We start from the raw sequence: 17,308 nt of genomic DNA on the forward strand, positions 1-17,308 counted from the left end.
TAAAAGAACAGTAGAAAGTGAACTAAATATCCGTTTATAGCAACAAAACATGTTTATTATGGTGCATTTAAAGGGCATAGGCTAAGTACACTACACAGTACAGTGCAAAGTCTGAGGGAAACAGAATTTCGTCAGTGGTTGACTGCCTTTTCTTTGGGAAGTTCTCTTGTTGACTTCTAGACACATTTAAAACCTTGCATTCTGCTTTATTTGCCTTTTGCCTGTCCGGATTAAGCAATGTCCAACATATCGGGGTCCAGATTAAAGAGGTTTCACTGTATTTCCAAAATCATCCTATTCTTTCAATAACAGAGTTGTCCTATATGGCGGAAGCACCTTGTATATTTTCTTTAAAAACATATTTTTAACACATTTCAAATATTTGCGGTGGAGGCTTCTTTGTAGATGGAGACCCAGGGCTGTAGCCCCCCAAGCCCCTCTGTAAATCATGTCCTCTGTTGCTATAAACTATAAACGAACCACGAAACTAATAATTAAAACATTTATTTTTAAATAATGAGTGTACTTACAATGACTCCAGACCTGTAAGACTCTCGAAAGCTTCATTGTGGATTGTACCCAAATTATTTTTGTCGAGATTCCTGGAAAGATACAAATGTTATTGTTACGAACTGCGTGAAAGTTGTGGCATTACAAATGTTAGGCAATACTTTCTCGTTGTTTGCTAAGGAAACTAAATTGATTAATTGTGCATACGTCGTTAGCCAATCAAACAAAACAAAAAACTGCAAACAAGCAAGTTAAGCAACAACTATCAAGCATCTCTCATATATCGAGAAAGAAAAAGTAGAAATACAACCACATACATAGAACAGGTCTAGTAGCTACATAGTCTAGTTACATATACGAAGTAAATCCTACTCCATATAAAGGGTGTTCCGTATAGGACGACGAATATCCATCCATCCGCTGAGAAGGACTGTGTGGTGTGGGTTTTGACAGGTGGAGTGTGATCTTACACCCTGTGATTTCTTCTTATGGGGGTTTGTGAAATCACAGGTGTACGCCAACAAACCACGAACCCTTTTGGAACTGAAGGCGGAAATCATACGGGTGATTGGAGGCATCGGGACAGTTGTTTCTACTTCCACAGGAAAATGGATTTATGCTTCCACAAGAATATAAACTTCTGCTTCTCCGAAGGTATAATTGGATTTCTTCTATTTACAGGAATATTAACTATAATGCAAAGGAGTCTGCTACTTTTGTCCACTCCCTCCTGATATATACCTGTTGATACGTCAGATACATCAACCGGGATCAATTTATAATCCCGTCGTTCTTTATTTAAGTCATTCATTAATCAAAGCGGATCTTTGATCATAATAGGAGATTCAATGTCTTCTCCTCCTTGACTCCTCCGTATCTCTTGGAGAGCTTCTAGTGCCTTCCTTCCCGCTCTTTAACCTCTTTTCTTAGGCATTGGAGATAGATCTATCTGACTCTTCTTTTCTGGGTCGCTGTATGAGGAACTGCGCCGCACCAAACTTTAAACCAATGTGGGGACAGCTCGGGTTCGCGTCAAGCCACGCGCATCTGCCGAGCCCGGTGCTACATATTGAATGCGCAAACCGTAGTGCTTGGGGCTGCCCAAAGAAATGTTGTCACCACTGGGAACCAAAACAATTCTTAACAAACACCATTCTTCATAAGAGGTACGAAAGATTAAAATCGAAATCGGTTCTCAACCTTCTTTGATTTTTTATACATATCGCAAGTGTACTTGTCAGCCATCTGTAACGACCGCCATGTTAGGCAGATTTAAGTTGTATATTGGCAGTTATCTTATTCGTATACTTTCAAGTTAAGAACTTGGATTAAATTATTTATACTTAATTGTTTTTATAATTCATGTATATATTTTCGTTTTATCATATGTTATAATATTATTCGCGTATTTTTGCAACATTTATTCAGAATTTATAGGCTAATAATTATCCCAAATAATATATGCAACGTTTTTATTGTTTTTTAAGCACAAGTTAAATACATCTCTTCTTAATATCGATTTTTGTTCAACAATGTACAAGATTGAAGTAATTTGTCTTCGTTATAAACTAAATCTTTATTTAATCATTTTTATGTGCAAGGGCAAATATGATTTATTTGATAACATCAGCTTAGTTATTTCTATATAGTTTAATATTGTAATATTATAGCAAAGTATTTCTCCCTCGTTTTCAATAAAATATCGTATTCCTATTGGCTGTTTATATTAGGAGCGGGGGAACCACGCTTCGTGTTCTTGGAGATGTAAAAACTTCCACGTTGGCATTTTTAATTGTTGCCAACCTGAACTTTAGCTTACTATCGCTAATTAACGTTGATGTGTCATATAAATTATCAGTTTTTCTTGTGTTATTTTATGTTATGAGTTTGTATTGTAAGTTAGAACAATCTGTTATGCTGCGCCTCGCGCATTAGGTAGCAGTTGAGGTCTTGCTATTAACTGTGAAGGCGGTGGGCGGACTTTCGTGTTAAATAAATTCCTTATCACTGCCTGCGAGCGTGCATGACCCAACAAATTATAACTTTTAACATGTGCGAATCAGTATGTACGCGCGCGATTCGTGATTAAAGATTTTGGATATTTTTAATATAAAGTATTTGGAATTTTATTTACTGTCACGTGTCGCAATTCGGTGGTTTCCTTCCTGGAGGAAGGGTGGATCGTCTTAATCCCGATCCCTGGGTGAGAACTTGTGCTCCCAACTGACCAGCCGGAGCGAGGAGCGGTGTGTTGCCATTTCGGATCTCCATACCCTGGAGTTACGAGTGGTGGTACGTTGCAATGCATTTTGTGGTGCCGCAACTAAGGGGCCCGAAGAAAGAAGACTTCCCCCTTCCCAGTGAAGTGTTGCCCAGTGCTCCCTTAGTGTTTTGTCCACCCAATCCATTGCCATTTCCAGAAGATGGATCGTGGGGATCGTCGGATACTTACTCTCCGAGACATCGGCAGCATGCTGCAGCCAGCCGTGGAGCTACGCTTCAGGTTACCAATATATGGAGTGTCGGCTTCTTTATCACCCGGAGTGCTGTCCAATGACAGAGACTGTTGTGGATGGAGGTTATCAGCAGTTTCGATGCCAGAAATGCTTCGAAGTGCGACTTCAGCCAACTCCGACGGCTACTGTTTCGTCTCCAGCAACAGTGATGCCTGAGTGGGTCAATGTTTTGGTGGCCTCCCTAGCGGAAAAGGAGCGTGAGCGACATGAACAGCTGATCGCAGCGTTCACAGAGAAAGACCGAGAGCGCGAGGAGATATTGAAGGCCGAAAAGGAGGAGGAGAAGAGACGCCATGAACAGCTTATGGGCCAGTTATCCGAAGTGGTGCAGCAACTTAGTTCCATTCCTGCACGGATTCAGTTAACTGAAGAGAGGATAACTCAGGTGGAGTCGGCACAACAAGAACTCGTATGTAAACAGTCTGTTTTAGAGACTGAAGTTGTTGCGGTACAGGAAGAAGTGACGGGACTCAGTGGTCGACTGTCAAGTGAAATTTTGGGACTTCGAACACATGTGAAGAGTACGGTCACGGAAACACGCTCCACTCTAATGGACTCAATAAAAGAACTTGGAGAACGAGTGACAAACTTATCGCTACGTGCAGACACTGCTTTCCATGATACAGGTTTAGCTTCACTAGAACTTCCAGTGACAAACGAGCGTGACTTAACCCGTAAGTCAGAACCCGGTGCCCAAACAGCTGATAGACTTTGCAATATGGGTAACGATAGACAGCTCTCTTCTCATGTCCAGGTACCCATTTCTCATCCAAACGAACAAGCAAGAACCGATCAGCGGCGTGGAATGAGATACAAAGATCCATCTGACAAAGACAGTGTCCTGTACCAAGATCGTGTTTTTCGAGTTCCCCGTATGACAGACATCAACCAGCTGCCGAAGTTTGATGGAAACATCGAAGCCCATTCTGCCGAGAAATACCTCCGCGAGTTGAACCTAAGTTTCGATCTGATACAAGTACCAGATGAGTGTCGATTGGACTTGTTGTCGAGAATTTTTATCGGCACTGCAGAGCACTGGCTCTCGGCTAATTGTGACCAGTTTTTCGATTACGAGGATTTTTGTGATCAGTTTAAGACACAGTTTGCTTCTATTGAGGCCAAGCAAAGGCAACTGGCAGCCTTGCGAAGACGGCGATACTCGCGGCAGACCAATGCGAGCATGGAAAGTTATGCCTGGAGCATATACGAGGGTTTTAATAATCTATCGGAAAATCTGCGAGAACCGGAAGTTGTTCCGCTAATTATCGAACAATTGCCCTTCCGTGTACGTCGTCTGTGCCTTGCGAATGCACCCAGAAACATTCGTGATCTCACTGCTTTCCTGAAAAGCTACGAGTTGTGCGAAGAACCTATTGGCTTCAGATAGTATGATAACACAGGTGGTGAGCGACGACGTGATGGAGATGTTAATTCTCGTCGTCCGCAGAATACCAGGTCGCCGCAGGTGCGCCGCACAATTAGGCAGAACGTATGGCCTAATCGACAGGTTCAGAGACAATATCGCCCGTATCCGGAACCTCGTCGCCTAGATCAGCAAAACCGCCCGGTACAAACAGATGAGCGCTCAGACAGGACCAGACGCTCGACTCCTCCGAGAAGAGGAAACCGCCGGAACTATGGAAACCGGTCAAGATCTGATTCACCGCAGCGCAGACCAATGGTTAACGCAGAGACCAATACTGAAGACCTGCAATTAACACCTGAGCAGCAAGAGGCCATAAATGATAAAAGGCGCTACTATTGGAGTCTTGATGATCATAGTGGCCAGGAAAACGCTCGTCTTGCCTAATTAATTCGTTCCGAGTTGGGCAAGGACTGTGCAAGGAGCGAACTGCCTCAGAAAAACCACGTGATGTTATCACTGGAATAGACCTGTCAAATAGGGAAGGAACTGACATAAAAGAGCTATATCTATAGACTGTAATACTCCAAAAGTAACACCACTTTAGCTGGACTGTTTGTTTATTCATAGTGGACACAGGAAATTTTGATGGGCATAAAATCAACATCTATGTTGTGAAGAATCTCCCCGCTGACATGTTTTTGGAGTTTCCTTTCGATGTGATTACTAGACTTAAACTAGACTTTCAAGTAAATAAGTTGACACTTCAACTATGTGATGCATCCTCCGTCACCGAAAATATTATATGTGATATGAGTGCCAAAGGGTAGTATAAATGTGATCATCGTATCTGTGAAGATAAGTAGACGACAAATGCACAAAACCTGAAGTGTAAATTATATGAGTCAAAATGTAGCCTACGTATTTTAATTCCTATTGGCTTATGAAGTCGAATTTCCAGAAAGGTGAGAAAGATTTAGCAGAGTGGAGAGTGAAGTAAATTTAATGAAACAGGTGCCTGTGTTTCAAAACCTTTTATCGATGCCACACGCAACGCGCATGAGAAAGTTTTTTCTAAGTAGGAAAACAGCTGTTTAGTAAAACCAACTTAATGCTTTTGAACATGTCTTATCTAGTCCTATAATTCTCAAGATCAGCTGTGGCTCGCTTATGCCAGAAAATATATGGTTATTGAACAATTCTGTTTATGAAAATATCGGTGTTGCTCCTTCGAAACATTTTATTCTATCCTCCTTGTCCAACAACCTCAAGAAACCTCGGACTACCAGTGAGATTTATTCAACATTCTCTTTTTCATTTTCAACAATGATGAACAATCTAGTTCATTGTGTTCTTTAATGTACTACGATAAAAACGAAGAAAAGGAAAAAAAATCTTTCTTTTGGAAGCTAAGCTATAAGACTTTTTCATGTAAGATAAACATTGTTGATGTATAGAGTTTCAGCGTTGTAACAATCAGTTCTTTTATTTTGTGTCTTGTTTATTTTTCTCTGACCGAAGCAAATTAAAGAGTTATGTAACAACAATGGTTGTAACACGACAAAAGTGCCATTGTTGACGAGAAAATAAACACTGATATATTGATAAGCTCAAAGAAGCAAAGCTATAAGTATGTCAAATGAAGATTGCGCTCTTTATGAAAACTAGGTCAAATAACAATGACCAAAAAGGAACAAAAATTTTGATGAAAGAATTGTCAGACCTGTAAAATGTTTTGTTACAGCAAGCTTATATTTACGAAGGTATATCTTATATTATCCAAGTTGATTGTTTATGTATGTGTATATTAATTTACATTTATTCGAAGTTTCGACGTTAACATGTAACCTATAAATTACATATGCCAAATATTGTTTTTGAAAGAAAACTTGGATCAGTCAAGTACTTATGTCCTCAGTGTAATGTGAGTGTATAATTTTATAATTGTTTCAAAACATTGTAACGACCGCCACGTTAGGCAGATTTAAGTTGTATATTGGCAGTTATCTTATTCGTATACTTTCAAGTTAAGAACTTGGATTAAATTATTTATACTTAATTGTTTTTATAATTCATGTATATATTTACGTTTTATCATATGTTATAATATTATTCGCATATTTTTGCAACATTTATTCAGAATTTATAGGCTAATAATTATCCCAAATAATATATGCAACGTTTTTATTGTTTTTTAAGCACAAGTTAAATACATCTCTTCTTAATATCGATTTTTGTTCAACAATGTACAAGATTGAAGTAATTTGTCTTCGTTATAAACTAAATCTTTATTTAATCATTTTTATGTGCAAGGGCAAATATGATTTATTTGATAAAATCAGTTTAGTTATTTCTATATAGTTTAATATTGTAATATTATAGCAAAGAATTTCTCCCTCGTTTTCAATAAAATATCGTATTCCTATTGGCTGTTTATGTTAGGAGTGGGGGAACCACGCTTCGTGTTCTTGGCGATGTAAAAACTTCCACGTTGGCATTTTTAATTGTTGCCAACCTGAACTTTAGCTTACTATCGCTAATTAACATTGATGTGTCATATAAATTATCAGTTTTTCTTGTGTTATTTTATGTTATGAGTTTGTATTGTAAGTTAGAACAATCTGTTATGCTGCGCCTCGCGCATTAGGTAGCAGTTGAGGTCTTGCTATTAACTGTGAAGGCGGTGCGCGGACTCTCGTGTTAAATAAATTCCTTATCACTGCCTGCGAGCGTGCATGACTCAACAAATTATAACTTTTAACTTGTGCGAATCAGTATGTACGCGCGCGAATCGTGATTAAAGATTTTGGATATTTTTTATATAAAGTATTTGGAATTTTATTTACTGTCACGTGTCGCAATTCGGTGGTTTCCTTCCTGGAGGAAGGGTGGATCGTCTTAATCCCGATCCCTGGGTGAGAACTGGTGCTCCCAACTGACCAGCCGGAGCGAGGAGTGGTGTGTTGCCATTTCGGATCTCCATACCCTGGAGTTACGAGTGGTGGTACGTTGCATTGTTGCCAACCTGAACTTAGCTTACTATCGTTAATTAACATTGATGTGTTGTATAAATTACCAGTTTTTCTTGTGTTATTTTATGTTATGAGTTTGTATTGTAAGTTAGAACAATCTGTTATGCTGCACCACGCGCTTGAGGTAGCAGTTGAGGTCTTGCCATTAACTGTGAAGGCGGTGCGCGGACTCTCGTGTTAAATAAATTCCTTATCACTGCCTGCGAGCGTGCATGACTCAACAAATTATAACTTTTAACTTGTGCGAATCAGTATGTACGCGCGCGATTCGTGATTAAAGATTTTGGATATTTTTAATATAAAGTATTTGGAATTTTATTTACTGTCACGTGTCGCAATTCGGTGGTTTCCTTCCTGGAGGAACGGTGGATCGTCTTAATCCCGATCCCTGGGTGAGAACTGGTGCTCATAACTGACCAGCCGGAGCGAGGAGCGGTGTGTTGCCAATTCGGAACTCCATACCCTGGAGTAACGAGTGGTGACACGTTGCATTGTTTTTGTGGCGCCCAACGTGGGGCGTTGCATTGGTGGCGCCCAACGTGGGGCGCCACAAAAACAAAGCAACGTGCCACCACTCGTTACTCCAGGGTATGGAGTTCCGAATTGGCAACACACCGCTCCTCGAAATTTGCGAACTCAATAAGAAGTACAGTGCAAGTGAAGAAATGGCATCCCTAGTACGTTCAATATTGAGGACCTTGCCAAAAAGGCCCCTGATAGCCCTTATGCAGAGCAGAGGATATGCAGATGAAATGTTTTTTACATTTGCAGGAGCCAATCAGGTATTTTATCACAATGGAGATGTACGTCAAGTTGATGTTCCATCTCTTAGCGGCCACTTCGGTATTCTTCCAAAGCATGTACCGACATTGGCAGTTCTGAAGCCTGGAATTGTGTCTGTAATTGAAAACGACGGGGCCTCAAAGAAGTTCTTCGTATCGAGTGGATCAGTAATGTTTAATGAGGATTCATTCGTACAAGTGTTGGCAGAAGAAGCAGTAACACTGGACCAGCTAGATCTTACGGCAGCGAGAGAGACTCTACAGGATGCTCAGAATCAGCTCCCCTTCGCTACAACAGAAGTTGATAAGGCAGAAGCAGAAATAGCAGTTGAGGTCTTGCTATTAACTGTGAAGGCGGTGCGCGGACTCTCGTGTTAAATAAATTGCTTATAACTGCCTGCGAGCGTGCATGACCCAACAAATTATAACTTTTAACATGTGCGAATCAGTATGTACGCGCGCGATTCGTGATTCAAGATTTTGGATATTTTTAATATAAAGTATTTGGAATTTTATTTACTGTCACGTGTCGCAATTCGGTGGTTTCCTTCCTGGCAGTCTCTAAAACAGTCTGTTTACAAACGAGTTCTTGTTGTGCCGACTCCACATGAGTTATCCTCTCTTCAGTTAACTGAATCCGTGCAGGAATGGAACTAAGTTGCTGCACTATTTCGGATAACTAGCCCGTAAGCTGTTCATGGCGTCTCTTCTCCTCCTCCTTTTCGGCCTTCAATTTCTCCTCGCGCTCTCGGTCTTTCTCTGAGAACGCTGCGATCAGCTGTTCATGTCGCTCACGCTCCTTTTCCGCTAGGGAGGCCACCAAAACATTGACCCACTCAGGCATCATCACTGTTGCTGGAGACGAAACAGTAGCCGTCGGATTTCGCTGAAGTCTCACTTCGAAGCATTTTTGGCATCGAAACTCCTGATCACCTCCATCCACAACAGTCTCTGTCATGGGGCTGCCCAAAGAAATGTTGTCACCACTGGGAACCAAAACAATTCTTAACAAACACCATTCTTCATAAGAGGTACGAAAGATTAAAATCGAAATCGGTTCTCAACCTTCTTTGATTTTTATACATATCGTAAGTGTACTTGTCAGCCATCATTCACATTTTTCTCCTTTTTTATAATTCATTCTTGCGTATGCAACTTGATTCGATTACACATAGTCATTATCTAACTTTTCATCTTTGTTCCAATTATCCTTTACACCTTTCTACGTTGTTAAAATTAGTTTTATCATTCGTTCGGTCAGAGAAAAATAAATAAGACAGAAAATAAAAGAATTGATTCTTACAACGTTAAAACTCAGTGTAATAACAATAAATTTTCTTTCAAGAAAATCTTTTAGTTTAGCTTCCAAAAGAAAGATCTTTTTCCGTTGCTTCGTTTTTATCGTAGTACATTAAAGAACACAATGAACTAGATTGTTCATCATTGTTGAAAATGAAAAAGATAATGTTTGTTGAATAAAATTCACTGGTATTCCGATGTTTCTTGAGGTTGTTGGACAAGGAGGATAGAATAAAAAGTTCCGAAGGAGCAACACCGATGTTTGCATTACTAGAAGTGTTCATTAACCATATGTTTATTGTATAAAACGAGCCACAGCAGACCTTGAAAATATGGAATTAGACAAAACATGTACAATAACATTCAGTTCGATTTATAGAACAGCTGTTTTCCCACTTAGCTACTTTTGTCCACTCCCTCCTGATATATGCCTGTTGATACGTCAGATACTTCAACCGGGATCAATTTATAATCCCGTCGTTCTTTATTTAAGTCATTCATTAATCAAAGCGGATCTTTGATCATAATAGGAGATTCAATGTCTTCTCCTCCTTGACTGCTCCGTATCTCTTGGAGAGCTTCTAGTGCTTTCCTTCCCGCTCTTTAACCTCTTTTCTTAGGCATTGGAGATAGATCTATCTGACTCCCCTTTTCTGGGTCGCTGTATGAGGAACTGCGCCGCACCAAACTTTAAACAAATGTGGGGACAGCTCGGGTTCGCGTCAAGCCACGCGCATCTGCCGAGCCCGATGCTACATATTGAATGCGCAAACCGTAGTGCTTGGGGCTGCCCAAAGAAATGTTGTCACCACTGGGAACCAAAACAATTCTTAACAAACACCATTCTTCATAAGAGGTACGAAAGATTAAAATCGAAATTGGTTCTCAACCTTCTTTGATTTTTTATACATATCGCAAGTGTACTTGTCAGCCATCTGTAACGACCGCCATGTTAGGCAGATTTAAGTTGTATATTGGCAGTTATCTTATTCGTATACTTTCAAGTTAAGAACTTGGATTAAATTATTTATACTTAATTGATTTTATAATTCATGTATATATTTACGTTTTATCATAAGTTATAATATTATTCGCGTATTTTTGCAACATTTATTCAGAATTTATAGGCTAATAATTATCCCAAATAATATATGCAACGTTTTTATTGTTTTTTAAGCACAAGTTAAATACATCTCTTCTTAATATCGATTTTTGTTCAACAATGTACAAGATTGAAGTAATTTGTCTTCGTTATAAACTAAATCTTTATTTAATCATTTTTATGTGCAAGGGCAAATATGATTTATTTGATAAAATCAGTTTAGTTATTTCTATATAGTTTAATATTGTAATATTATAGCAAAGTATTTCTCCCTCGTTTTCAATAACATATCGTATTCCTATTGGCTGTTTATGTTAGGAGTGGGGGAACCACGCTTCGTGTTCTTGGCGATGTAAAAACTTCCACGTTGGAATTTTTAATTGTTGCCAACCTGAACTTTAGCTTACTATCGCTAATTAACGTTGATGTGTCATATAAATTATCAGTTTTTCTTGTGTTATTTTATGTTATGAGTTTGTATTGTAAGTTAGAACAATCTGTTATGCTGCGCCTCGCGCATTAGGTAGCAGTTGAGGTCTTGCTATTAACTGTGATGGCGGTGCGCGGACTTTCGTGTTAAATAAATTCCTTATCACTGCCTGCGAGCGTGCATGACCCAACAAATTATAACTTTTAACATGTGCGAATCAGTATGTACGCGCGCGATTCGTGATTAAAGATTTTGGATATTTTTAATATAAAGTATTTGGAATTTTATTTACTGTCACGTGTCGCAATTCGGTGGTTTCCTTCCTGGAGGAAGGGTGGATCGTCTTAATCCCGATCCCTGGGTGAGAACTGGTGCTCCCAACTGACCAGCCGGAGCGAGGAGTGGTGTGTTGCCATTTCGGATCTCCATACCCTGGAGTTACGAGTGGAGGTACGTTGCAATGCATTTTGTGGTGCCGCAACTAAGGGGCCCGAAGAAAGAAGACTTCCCCCTTCCCAGTGAAGTGTTGCCCAGTGCTCCCTTAGTGTTTTGTCCACCCAATCCATTGCCATTTCCAGAAGATGGATCGTGGGGATCGTCGGATACTTAGAGTTCGCACCGAACTCTCCGAGACATCGGCAGCATGCTGCAGCCAGCCGTGGAGCGACGCTTCAGGTTACCAATGTTTGGAGTATCGGCTTCTTTATCACCCGGAGTGCTGTCCAATGACAGAGACTGTTGTGGATGGAGGTTATCAGCAGTTTCGATGCCAGAAATGCTTCGAAGTGCGACTTCAGCCAACTCCGACGGCTACTGTTTCGTCTCCAGCAACAGTGATGCCTGAGTGGGTCAATGTTTTGGTGGCCTCCCTAGCGGAAAAGGAGCGTGAGCGACATGAACAGCTGATCGCAGCGTTCACAGAGAAAGACCGAGAGCGCGAGGAGATATTGAAGGCCGAAAAGGAGGAGGAGAAGAGACGCCATGAACAGCTTATGGGCCAGTTATCCGAAGTGGTGCAGCAACTTAGTTCCATTCCTGCACGGATTCAGTTAACTGAAGAGAGGATAACTCAGGTGGAGTCGGCACAACAAGAACTCGTTTGTAAACAGACTGTTTTAGAGACTGAAGTTGTTGCGGTACAGGAAGAAGTGACGGGTCTCAGTGGTCTTCTGTCAAGTGAAATTTTGGGACTTCGAACACATGTGAAGAGTACGGTGATCGAAACACGCTCCACTCTAATGGACTCAATAAAAGAACTTGGAGAACGAGTGACAAACTTATCGCTACGTGCAGACACTGCTTTCCATGAAGGTACAGGTTTAGCTTCACTAGAACTTCCAGTGACAAACGAGCGTGACTTAACCCGTAAGTCAGTACCCGGTGCCCAAACAGCTGATAGACTTTGCAATATGGGTAACGATAGACAGCTATCTTCTCATGTCCAGGTACCCATTTCTCATCCAAACGAACAAGCAAGAACCGATCAGCGGCGTGGAATGAGATACAAAGATCCATCTGACAAAGACAGTGTCCTGTGCCAAGATCGTGTTTTTCGAGTTCCCCGTATGACAGACATCAACCAGCTGCCGAAGTTTGATGGAAACATCGAAGCCCATTCTGCCGAGAAATACCTCCGCGAGTTGAACCTAAGTTTCGATCTGATACAAGTACCAGATGAGTGTCGATTGGACTTGTTGTCGAGAATTTTTATTGGCACTGCAGAGCACTGGCTCTCGGCTAATTGTGACCAGTTTTTCGATTACGAGGATTTTTGTGATCAGTTTAAGACACAGTTTGCTTCTATTGAGGCCAAGCAAAGTCAAATGGCAGCCTTGCGAAGACGGCGGTACTCGCGGCAGACCAATGCGAGCATGGAAAGTTATGCCTGGAGCATATACGAGGGTTTTAATAATCTATCGGACACTCTGCGAGAACCGGAAGTTGTTCCGCTAATTATCGAACAATTGCCCTTCCGTGTACGTCGTCTGTGCCTTGCGAATGCACCCAGAAACATTCGTGATCTCACTGCTTTCCTGAAAAGCTACGAGTTGTGCGAAGAACCTATTGGCTTCAGACAGTATGATAACACAGGTGGTGAGCGCGACGACGTGATGGAGATGTTAATTCTCGTCGTCCGCAGAATACCAGGTCGCCGCAGGTGCGCCGCACAATTAGGCAGAACGTATGGCCTAATCGACAGGTTCAGAGACAATATCGCCCGTATCCGGAACCTCGTCGCCTAGATCAGCAAAACCGCCCGGTACAAACAGATGAGCGCTCAGACAGGACCAGACGCTGGACTCCTCCGAGAAGAGGAAACCGCCGGAACTATGGAAACCGGTCAAGATCTGATTCACCGCAGCGCAGACCAATGGTTAACGCAGAGACCAATACTGAAGACCTGCAATTAACACCTGAGCAGCAAGAGGCCATAAATGATACAAGGCGCTACTATTGGAGTCTTGATGGTCATAGTGGCCAGGAAAACGCTCGTCTTGCCTAATTAATTCGTTCCGAGTTGGGCAAGGACTGTGCAAGGAGCGAACTGCCTCAGAAAAACCACGTGATGTTATCACTGGAATAGACCTGTCAAATAGGGAAGGAACTGACATAAAAGAGCTATATCTATAGACTGTAATACTCCAAAAGTAACACCACTCTAGCTGGACTGTTTGTTTATTCATAGTGGACATAAAATCAACATCTGTGTTGTGGAGAATCTCCCCGCTGACATGTTTTTGGAGTTTCCTTTCGATGTGATTACTAGACTAAAAGTAGACTTTCAAGTAAATAAGTTGACACTTCAACTATGTGATGCATCCTCCGTCACCGAAAATATTATATGTGATATGAGTGCCAAAGGATAGTATAAATGTGAGCATCGTATCTGTGAAGATAAGTAGACGACAAATGCACAAAACCTGAAGTGTAAATTATATGAGTCAAAATGTAGCCTACGTATTTTAATTCCTATTGGCTTATGAAGTCGAATTTCCAGAAAGGTGAGAAAGATTTAGCAGAGTGGAGAGTGAAGTAAATTTAATGAAACAGGTGCCTGTGTTTCAAAACCTTTTATCGATGCCACACGCAACGCGCATGAGAAAGTTTTTTCTAAGTAGGAAAACAGCTGTTTAGTAAAACCAACTTAATGCTTTTGAACATGTCTTATCTAGTCCTATAATTCTCAAGATCAGCTGTGGCTCGCTTATGCCAGAAAATATATGGTTATTGAACAATTCTGTTTATGAAAATATCGGTGTTGCTCCTTCGAAACATTTTATTCTATCCTCCTTGTCCAACAACCTCAAGAAACTTCGGACTACCAATGAGATTTATTCAACATTCTCTTTTTCATTTTCAACAATGATGAACAATCTAGTTCATTGTGTTCCTTAATGTACTACGATAAAAACGAAGCAAAGGAAAAAAATCTTTCTTTTGGAAGCTAAGCTATAAGACTTTTTCATGTAAGAAAAACATTGTTGATATATAGAGTTTCAGCGTTGTAACAATCAGTTCTTTTATTTTGTGTCTTGTTTATTTTTCTCTGACCGAAGCAAATTAAAGAGTTATGTAACAACAATGGTTGTAACACGATAAAAGTGCCATTGTTGACGAAAAAATAAACACTGATATATTGATAAGCTCAAAGAAGCAAAGCTATAAGTTTGTCAAATGAAGATTGCGCTCTTTATAAAAACTAGGTCAAATAACAATGACCAAAAAGGAACAAAAATTTTGATGAAAGAATTGTCAGACCTGTAAAATGTTTTGTTACAGCAAGCTTATATTTACGAAGGTATATCTTATATTATCCAAGTTGATTGTTTATGTATGTGTATATTAATTTACATTTATTCGAAGTTTCGACGTTAACATGTAACCTATAAATTACATATGCCAAATATTGTTTTTGAAAGAAAACTTGGATCAGTCAAGTACTTATGTCCTCAGTGTAATGTGAGTGTATAATTTTATAATTGTTTCAACCGAATATTATTTGTGTTATGGGATAGTAAGCATCTATTTAAAAAAAAAATTATGCCGACAAGGGGGAAATTGTAACGACCGCCATGTTAGGCAGATTTAAGTTGTATATTGGCATTTATCTTATTCGTATACTTTCAAGTTAAGAACTTGGATTAAATTATTTATACTTAAATGTTTTTATAATTAATGTATATATTTACGTTTTATCATATGTTATAATATTATTCGCGTATTTTTGCAACATTTATTCAGAATTTATAGGCTAATAATTATCCCAAATAATATATGCAACGTTTTTATTGTTTTTTAAGCACAAGTTAAATACATCTCTTCTTAATATCGATTTTTGTTCAACAATGTACAAGATTGAAGTAATTTGTCTTCGTTATAAACTATATCTTTATTTAATCATTTTTATGTGCAAGGACAAATATGATTTATTTGATAACATCAGTTTAGTTATTTCTATATAGTTTAATATTGTAATATTATAGCAAAGTATTTCTCCCTCGTTTTCAATAAAATATCGTATTCCTATTGGCTGTTTATATTAGGAGCGGGGGAACCACGCTTCGTGTTCTTGGCGATGTAAAACTTCCACGTTGGCATTTTTAATTGTTGCCAACCTGAACTTTAGCTTACTATCACTAATTAACATTGATGTGTCATATAAATTATCAGTTTTTCTTGTGTTATTTTATGTTATGAGTTTGTATTGTAAGTTAGAACAATCTGTTATGCTGCGCCTCGCGCATTAGGTAGCAGTTGAGGTCTTGCTATTAACTGTGAAGGCGGTGCGCGGACTCTCGTGTTAAATAAATTCCTTATCACTGCCTACGAGCGTGCATGACCCAACAAATTATAACTTTTAACTTGTGCGAATCAGTATGTACGCGCGCGATTCGTGATTAAAGATTTTGGATATTTTTAATATAAAGTATTTGGAATTTTCTTTACTGTCACGTGTCTCAATTCGGTGGTTTCCTTCCTGGAGGAAGGGTGGATCGTCTTAATCCCGATCCCTGGGTGAGAACTGGTGCTCCCAACTGACCAGCCGGAGCGAGGAGCGGTGTGTTGCCAATTCGGAACTCCATACCCTGGAGTAACGAGTGGTGACACGTTGCATTGTTTTTGTGGCGCCCAACGTGGGGCGTTGCATTGGTGGCGCCCAACGTGGGGAGCCACAAAAACAATGCATCGTGCCACCACTCGTTACTCCAGGGTATGGAGTTCCGAATTGGCAACACACCGCTCCTCGAAATTTGCGAACTCAATAAGAAGTGCAGGGCAAGTGAAGAAATGGCATCCCTAGTACGTTCAACATTGAGGACCTTGCCAAAAAGGCCCCTGATAGCCCTTATGCAGAGCAGAGGATATGCAGATGAAATGTTTTTTACATTTGCAGGAGCCAATCAGGTATTTTATCACAATGCAGATGTACGTCAAGTTGATGTTCCATCTCTCAGCGGCCACTTCGGTATTCTTCCAAAGCATGTACCGACATTGGCAGTTCTGAAGCCTGGAATTGTGTCTGTAATTGAAAACGACGGGGCCTCAAAGAAGTTCTTCGTATCGAGTGGATCAGTAACGTTTAATGAGGATTCATTCGTACAAGTGTTGGCAGAAGAAGCAGCAACACTGGACCAGCTAGATCTTACGGCAGCGAGAGAGACTCTACAGGATGCTCAGAATCAGCTCTCCTCCGCTACAACAGAAGTTGATAAGGCAGAAGCAGAAATAGCAGTTGAGGTCTTGCTATTAACTGTGAAGGCGGTGCGCGGACTTTCGTGTTAAATAAATTGCTTATCACTGCCTGCGAGCGTGCATGACACAATAAATTATAAATTTTAACATGTGCGAATCAGTATGTACGCGCGCGATTCGTGATTCAAGATTTTGGATATTTTTAATATAAAGTATTTGGAATTTTATTTACTGTCACGTGTCGCAATTCGGTGGTTTCCTTCCTGGCAGTCTCTAAAACAGTCTGTTTACAAACGAGTTGTTCTTGTTGTGCCGACTCCACCTGAGTTATCCTCTCTTCAGTTAACTGAATCCGTGCAGGAATGGAACTAAGTTGCTGCACTATTTCAGATAACTGGCCCGTAAGCTGTTCATGTCGTCTCTTCTCCTCCTCCTTTCCGGCCTTCAATTTCTCCTCGCGCTCTCGGTCTTTCTCTGAGAACGCTGCGATCAGCTGTTCATGTCGCTCACGCTCCTTTTCCGCTAGGGAGGCCACCAAAACATTGACCCACTCAGGCATCATCACTGTTGCTGGAGACGA

General features: G+C 40.3%; 1 protein-coding gene and 1 pseudogene across 1 annotated transcript in view; one reads left to right on the plus strand and one right to left on the minus strand.

Annotated features, from left to right (window-relative positions):
- Positions 1–17,308, minus strand: part of LOC146003488 (relaxin receptor 2-like) — a 354,498-nt gene that overhangs the window by 231,633 nt on the left and 105,557 nt on the right. The window contains exon 6 of the mRNA XM_083141779.1: positions 531–602. Within this exon, the coding sequence (XP_082997905.1) occupies positions 531–602 (72 nt within the window). The remainder of the gene's footprint in view (positions 1–530; positions 603–17,308) is intronic.
- On the plus strand, positions 16,289–16,818 carry LOC146003762 (ATP synthase F(1) complex subunit delta, mitochondrial pseudogene; annotated as a pseudogene).

This window comes from Lepisma saccharinum, chromosome 20 (assembly GCF_977018435.1).
Source record: "Lepisma saccharinum chromosome 20, izLepSacc3.1, whole genome shotgun sequence".
In the NCBI taxonomy this organism is placed as follows: Eukaryota; Metazoa; Arthropoda; class Insecta; order Zygentoma; family Lepismatidae; genus Lepisma; species Lepisma saccharinum.